The sequence below is a fragment of the Rhinopithecus roxellana genome, chromosome 8, assembly GCF_007565055.1.
Source record: "Rhinopithecus roxellana isolate Shanxi Qingling chromosome 8, ASM756505v1, whole genome shotgun sequence".
In the NCBI taxonomy this organism is placed as follows: domain Eukaryota; kingdom Metazoa; phylum Chordata; class Mammalia; order Primates; family Cercopithecidae; genus Rhinopithecus; species Rhinopithecus roxellana.
Genome location: NC_044556.1, coordinates 8,119,419 through 8,127,539, shown reverse-complemented (window position 1 = coordinate 8,127,539; position 8,121 = coordinate 8,119,419). Strand labels below are relative to the sequence as shown.

Below are 8,121 nucleotides of genomic sequence, written 5' to 3'. Positions count from 1 at the left end.
CCAACTCCTGACCTCAGATGATCTGCCTTCCTCCACCTCCCAAAGTGCTGGGACTATAGGCATCAGCCACAGCGCCAGGCCAAAGATTAAATTAGAATGTAATATAAAAACTAATTAATGGCCAGGCACCATGGCTCACGCCTGTAATCCCAGTACTTTGGGAGGCCAAGGTGGGCAGATTGCCTGAGGTCAGCAGTTCAAGACCAGCCTAGCCAGCATGGTGAAACCCCATCTCTACTAAAAATACAAAAAATAGCTGGGCATGGTGGCAGGCGTCTGTAATCCCAGCTACTGGGGAAGCTGAGGCAGGAGAATCACTTGAACCTGGGAAGCGGAGGTTGCGGTGAGCTGAGATCGCACCAATGCACTTCAGTCTGGACAACAGAGCGAGACTCCGTCTCAAAACAAACAAGCAAACAAACAAACAAAACCCCACAACTAATTAAAATCACGGCAAACAGAAACTGAGGTGTACAACGATATGTAAAGGTTTCCTTCCTCATCCCATAAAACCCAATTTCTCACCACAAAACCGTCCACTCCTTACACTTGTTGCCTTTCAAATACTTTTAATAAACAACAGGTGGGGAAGGAAAAAGTGTGACAATTCAGAGTCGGAAAGAGGATGGGCATTAAAAGAAAGGGATGCAAAACCCAGGACTGCACTTCACCTACCTGTCAGCATTTCTGCCTGCCTGGCCAGCCTGTCTGCCTGCAAGGCCCTGGCCAGTCTCTCCCTGGCTTTCTTCACCCTCCTGGCCTGTCTCCGGATATCTGCACGAGTCACCAATTGGCCAGAGAGGGGCGGTGGGAGCTGACAACCCACTCCTGGGGTTGGCCCCCCTGCCACAGCTGGAAACTGCCCAGCGGTGGGCTCGGGCAGCCTGTGCACACGCTCAGATCCAGTCCTGTCCAGAGATTCACCGGCCATCCCCGGTGCGAGGATACTTAAGACATTCTCCAACTGCAGTGGACTTGAACCTTCGCCTTGGCTGCTGCAGGTCTGCAGGGCCTGCATTCTCCGGTAGGCGCAGAGTTGCTGTGGCTTCTCCAGGTGCTCCTCCCCTTTTCTGCGTCTGACCTGGTTGTCAGGATGAGACCTGATCCTTGTCACCGGCTTCGGGAAGATGCAGCTGGTGAGTCTCACGGGGAGAGCAGACCTCGCAGCTTGTCTCCGATGGGCCTTGGCCATGTGGATTTCTCGTTTCTTCTGTAAAGCCCAGGGCATCACGTTTCGTTTGAGCTTCCCCTTTCAAAAGAAAAGAAAAGGTGACATTTCAACCAAATGGAGGCGGGAGAAGGTCAGCTCTGGGGGGATTCTCTCAGCTCAGTGGAATCTTCCCACCAGCCTCTCTGTCTGGGGAAATGTGTCTCAAATGGCACCATACATCCTCAGCACCCGCAGGGTGTGTTAAACTCAGATCTCTGGACCTGAACCCAAGTAAGTCTGGGGTGGACCCTAGAGTCTGCATTTCTCCACGTGATGCTGATGCTGCTGGCAGGAGTTCCAGGCACTGACACTGGGTCCTGGGACCTCATTGGGCTGATGCGAGTCAAGGACTAAATGCTCAAGGTCATGACCCAGGGCCAGTTCCAGACCTTGTCCCTCTTCATCCTCCTCGGAGGACACCCGTCCTCTTCTCTTCCCTGCCACTGTCAGCTACACACATGCTGGTGCCTCCAACAGGTCCCCAACAGGTCACCGGGATCCCAGACTTCCCTGTGAACCAAGACCTCACATCTCTCTGCATCTCTTGCTGCTGTGCTTCAGGACACACCATCATTTTCATAGCTCCTTGACTCCCTGGTCTCCAAAGACATGGTGCCCTCGCCAACCCTTAAATACTCACTGCCACACCCAGTTCCCATCTTCACCTGAGCGCCTCCTGCTCCTGAAGAGAAACCTCAGAAACACCATGTTCGCTTTCTGTTTCTGATAAGCTCAATTAACTAGAGTTGTACCATGAGGGAATCTTTTGATGATATACTGGGAAAGATGATTAAGTTCTTCCTAAGATTTGAAATCCTTTCTCGCTCTAACTCAATTGGAAGAGTCTAGTCTCATAAAGCTGTTGCAGATACAGACTTTATCAGGGCACTTTCTACTTTAAAGCCTTCGTTTCTGTCCTTCTCATTTCACTTCCGTTGTCCTGGCATTAAGATTAACACTACCCCTTACACGACCTAAGATGTTCCCCTCTGGAGGGAAAATTATTTAGTCCTCTTAGTTACAGGGCACCTATGATGTGCCAAATTTACAGTAGAATCCCTGATCCAGAAGTAAACTTTGTAAGGCACCGTTCTGTTGATTTTCATCTTGGTGAGAAGGAAGACGTAATAAACACACTAAAAATAAATTTCTGATAGAATATCAGATATAATTAAGTTCCGTGATGAAGAAGGGAGAGACAGAGAGGGATGGAGGGAGGAGAAACAGAGAAACAGAAAAGAAAGAAATTCACTACAATGTATCGTGACAGTGAGTTTAGGGGACTAACTAACTAATCATGAAATTTAACTGGAGAACTATTTTTTTTTAAGGGACCAAGCAATTTCTGGTTCACGAACTTTCCAGAGAGGGAGACAAAGTGAAGACTGCAAGGCCAAATAATACTTCTTCCCCTTCCTAGTGATGTTGGATTAAAAAAAAAAAAAAAAATCGAAGCTATTATCCCCATATAGTTTCATGGGCAAAAATGAGAATACTTTGAATATTATTCAACAAATATTAACACCTAAGGTATAACTTTCCACAACATCTAGTTTTAAGAACAACTCACTGCTAACTGTAAAGATGTTTTACAGAAAGAAAAAGGACACAAATGGACATTCTTGAGGTCAATAAAAATCCCGTACTCACCAGAACAGGTGGTCTTGGAAAAAAGGTGAACACAGGCTCTCCCGTAGCTGTAGAGTTTCTCTTGCTGACCCCATTCTTGAGATGCAGCCAGCCCTTGGCTTGCTGGAAAATGCAGTGACTTCTGCATCTGGTTCTCCTTTTTATAGAGAAAGGGAGTGATAATGCAATCAGTGGATAATCCACAGGGAACGCCCTGTCTCCGCCCATTGGATTTGAGGCATTTCTAAATCTTTATACAGAAACCAATGTGTTACCTACACACAGTGTTAGTAGATAAAGAATTTAATACGTATGTGCGTGTGGCGGGGTGGTATTCCTAGGCTTTGCCTTAACCGATTAATGAGTGTTCCTTTTGCCTTTACTTGGCTGACTTTGAATTAAATATGTTTATGATTTTGTTGTTCTATGAACTTGCTACTTACAGCCATACAAATCTGTGTAGTTATGCTCATAATTAAATCATATACTCTGATACAATTACTTACTTGAACTCTTCCCACAAAATGCTAATACGTTAGAACACTTTTAATATCAGCATTTTAGATATGTTTCCTTTTTCTCCCAGTCTTCCAAACATCTTTGAATACTTTCTATAGAAATAGAAATGGAATTGTCTATGTACATAAATGTTCATGTAAATTTTGATTTAATAACAGAAACTAACGACCATTTAAATCTTTTTCAAGAATAGAAAGCCCAAAACTTTTATTCACAATCCTATAGAATATGTCACACAGTTGTTGCAAAGAAATTATTACTTTGGCCGGGAGAGGTGGCTCACGCCTTTAATCCCAGCACTTTGGGAGACCGAGGCAGGTAGATCACGTGAGGTCAGGAGTTCAAGACCAGCTTGGCCAACATAGTGAAACCCCGTTTCTACTAAAAAGACAAAAATTACTCGGGCATGGTGGCACACGCCTGTAATCCCAGCTACTTGGGAGGCTGAAGTAGGAGAATCGCTTGAAACTGGGAGGGAGAGGTCGCAGTGAGCCAAGATCACGCCACTGCAGTTCAGCATGGATGACAGAGTGAGACTCCATCTCAAAAAAATAAATAAATAGATAAATAAATAAAATTCTATTTTGTGCATTTACATTTAATATAATTACCAGTACATTTGAAATTGTTTCAGTCCTCTCAATTTTCCTAGGTTTTGACTTAACTGATTAATGAATGTTCCTTTTGCCTTTACTTGGCTGACTTTGAATTAAATATGTTTATTATTTTATTGTTCTCTCTATGAACTTGCTACTTACAGCCATACAAATCTGTGTAGTTATGCTAATAATTAAATAATATACTCTGATACAATTACTTACTTGAACCCCTCCCACAAAATGCTAATACTTTAGAACACTTTTAATTCTCGTTTTAGCTTTTTCTGACTTTTGTATTACCATTGTCATGCATATTAATTCTACATCAAGCAATACGCACTCATACTTACCTACAGATTATCTTGTCCGTTCATCTTTATTCTTTCTGCATTTCTGGCATTCAATCTGGGATTATTTCCCTGTGGACTTGAGAATTCATTCTAGTATTTTCTTTTCTAATTCAATGCTGCTAACAACTAACTGTTTTCCTTTACACCTTTATTTAGGCATCTTTATTTGGGGGCAATATTGCTGTTGGATATAGGTGTCTGGCTTGATAAATTTCTTTTAGCATGTTAGAAACGGTGCTCCACTGATGTCTATCTCATTTTATGTGTGTTGAGATGTCAGCTGTCAGGCTTTTCCTTGCTTCTTTGGTTTCTGCATTCTCTAAACTCTTTCTCGTTGTTGTTGGTTTGTAGGCCACAGTGTAGCTCATTATTGCTTCCTGTGTATTTCCTTGGCCTAGGGGGTGTGGGGTTAATTGCATCTGTGGCTTGATGTCTTTCATCAGTTTGGAAGGTGCATGCGTATCCTTCACTTCTGATATCCATTCTTCTCCAAGTTCTCTCTACTCTTCTTTTAATCACATCCCACTTGTCTCTGAATTTTCCAGCATTGTTCATCTTGTGCTTTGGTGGAAATATTTGCTCTTGAACTCTGTTCCACTTTGCTAATCTACCTTTTTTCTAGGTTCAATCTCATTTTAATTTCTTTTCCTTCTTTCTTTCTTCCTTTCCTTTTCTATCCTTTTCCTTCCTTCCTTCCTTCTTTCCTTCCTTCCTTTTCTTCTTTCTTTCTTTCCTTTCTCTTGAGACAGAGTCTCACTCTGTCACCCGGGCTGAATAGCAGTGGTATGATCTTGGCTCACTGCAACCTCTGCCTCCCAGGTTCAAGCAATTCTCCTGCTTCAGCCTCCCAAGTAGCTGGGACTGCAGGCACACGCCATCACACCCAGCTTATTTTTGTATTTTTTGTAGAGACGGGGTTTTGCCATGTTGGCCAGGGTGGTCTTGAACTCCTGACCTCAAGTGACTCGCCTGCCTTGGCCTCTCAAAGTGATAGGATTACAGGTGTGAGCCACTGTGCCTGGCCTAATTTCTTATATTCTTAGTTTCAGTCCTAAATATAAAACACAGTAAATAGCTTTAATTAAAAACTAGGTAGAAGAACAGCTTCACAGTCAATGAGGAGACAGGCTTTCTTCTTGATACAATAAAACTCTAAATAGAAAGAAGAAAATTCAAATGTGAACCAATTAAGATACATTAAGAGCAACTATTCATTAAAATACATCAGTAAGAGAGAAAGGGCAGAAAACCAGTGTAGGGGAAGAGGTTTTGATTCTGTACCCCCAGGAAAATACATCAAGCCAGAGTATATAAAGAATAATGTCAAACAAACAGAGAAAAATAATGAAAACACACTTGAAACTGGGTGAAAGACTTGAATGACTCCTACACAAAAGAATATAAACAAGTGACCGTAAAAAAATTATTATTATTATTATATTATTATTATTATTATTATTTTGAGACGGAGTCTTGCTCTGTCGCCCAGGCTGGAGTGCAGTGGCCTGGATCTCAGCTCACTGCAAGCTCCGCCTCCTGGGTTCCCGTCATTCTCCTGCCTCAGCCTCCCGAGTAGCTGGGACTACAGGCACCCGGCTATTTTTTAGTAGAGATGGGGTTTCACAGTGTTAGCCAGGATGGTCTCCATCTCCTGACCTCGTGATCCACCCGTCTCGGCCTCCCAAAGTGCTGGGATTACAGGCTTGAGCCACCACGCCCAGCCTAAAAAATTATTATTATTATTGTTATTGTTATTTTGAGGTGGAGTCTTGCTCTGTCACCCAGGCTGGAGTGCAGTGGCATGATCTTGGCTCACTGCAACCTCTGCCTTCTGGGTTCAAGCGATTCTCCTGCCTCAGCCTCCTGAGTAGGTGGGATTACAGTCTCCAACCACCACATCCAGCTAATTTTTGTATTTTGAGTAGAAACTGGGTTTTACCATGTTGCCCAGGCTGGTCTAGAACTCCTGACCTCAAGTGATCTACCCGCCTTGGCCTCCCAAAGTGCTGAGATTACAGGCATGAGCCACCGCGCCTGGCCTAAATGACCAGCAAAATTTGAGCAAATGTGTAACCCCTTTAGCTTCGGGGAAATGCTAAAAAAATAAAAATTACAATGAGATACCATTATACAGACATCAGCTTGGCTAAGGGGAAAACACAGAAACACCAAGTAAGTGCTGACTAGACGACTATGGAGGGACCAGTCTTTCCTGTAAGGATTGTTGGAGTTTAAATTGGAATAACCACTTTGGAAAACTATATGGAAAGATGTATTAAAACTGTACAGGGCCAGGTACGGTGGTTTACGCCTGTAATCCCAGCATTTTGGGAGGCAGAAGTGGGAGGATCGCTTGAGCTCAGTAGTCTGACAACAAGGAAGACCTTATCTCTACAAAAAATAAAAAATAAATATTGTCAGGCATGTTGATGTATGCCTGTAGTCCCAACTACTTAGGAGGCTGAAGTGGGAGGATCACTTGAGCCCAGGAGATCAAGGCTGTGGTGAGTTATGACTGAGCTACTGCGCTCCAGCCTGGGTGACACAGCAAGACCCTGTCTCAAAAACAAAAGCTGTAGGCTGGGCACAACGGCTCACGCCTGTAATCCCAGCACTTTAGGAGGCTGAGGTGCGTGGATTACTTGAGGTCAGGAGTTTGAGACCAGCCTGGACAACATAGTGAAACCTCATCTCTACTAAAAATACAAAAAAAGGAGCCAGGCGTGGTGGCTGGCGCCTGTAGTCCCAGCTACTGAGGAGGCTGAGGCAGGAGAATCGCTTGAACCCAGGAGGTGGAGGTTGAAGTGAGCCAAGTTTGCGCCACTGCTCTCCAGCCTGGGTGACAGAGAGATACTCTGTCTCAAAAGATCAAACAGGCGGTGGCTCACGCTTATAATCTTAGCACTTTGGGAGGCCGAGGCAGGAAGATCACCTGAGGTCAGGAGTTCAAGACCAGCCTGACCAACATGGTTAAACCCCGTCTCCAGAAAAGTACAAAAATTAGCTGGGCCTGATGGTGGGTGCCTGTAGTCCCGGCTATTCGGGAGGCTGAGGCGGGAGAGTCGCTTGAACCTGGGAGGCGAAGGTTGCAGTGAGCCAAGATTGCGCCACTACACTCCAGCCTGGGCAACAGATCGATACTCCGTCTCAAAGAAACAAACCAACCAACCCCCAAAACTGTACATACGTCTACCCTCTTCCCTTGCACACAGCATTTATCTCAACATTATGCATGTGTACCCACGAATTTCATGTTCTGAGGGGCATAGAACCTGCAGTCATCAGAGCTCTTGTCAGAAACCAACCAATGAACAGCAGGAGAATGAATAAATACTGGGGCATCTGCACCCAGCGGATCACCTCACAGCAATCAGAACTCACACATGACTATCAGCACATCCTTAACCTTTGATCTCTCAAAGCTGAGGTTAATCCACACCCAAGACAGTCCACACAATGTGGTTCCCTACACGTGAAATAAAAACCAGTCAAACTAATCCTAGGTGCTGTTACAACAGAGGGTGCCCCTGTGGGAGGCAGGACAGGGTGGCAGGAAAAGGCAACTGGGGATGAATCCGCTATTCTGTTGATTTCACACACATATGTGTTTGATTTTTTGCACTTTGCTCTTTGTAAGTTCTATGCCAATAACAATTGAGGAAAAGAGACTGAGATACCAACTCCTGCTTAAGGGCAATCTGTAGCAAACTTCCACCCCATAAAAGCAACCTCAGGAATACCGCCTTGTATACTGGAATTTGCCAAAAGAGTAGATCTCAGCTACTCTTTGTATACACACATACACAAAGGTAAT

At 44.3% G+C, this 8,121-nt stretch overlaps 1 protein-coding gene across 1 annotated transcript; it reads right to left on the bottom strand.

Moving 5' to 3' along the window:
• Positions 1 to 558: 558 nt before the first annotated feature.
• On the bottom strand, positions 559 to 3,067 carry LOC104679499 (putative methyl-CpG-binding domain protein 3-like 5). The gene is made up of 2 exons (XM_010385104.2): positions 2,861 to 3,067; positions 559 to 1,249 (listed from the first exon to the last, which is right to left on the bottom strand). Exons 1-2 carry the CDS (start codon positions 3,065 to 3,067, stop codon positions 668 to 670), a joined length of 789 nt encoding a protein of 262 aa, XP_010383406.1. The 3' UTR covers positions 559 to 667.
• Positions 3,068 to 8,121: the final 5,054 nt, after the last annotated feature.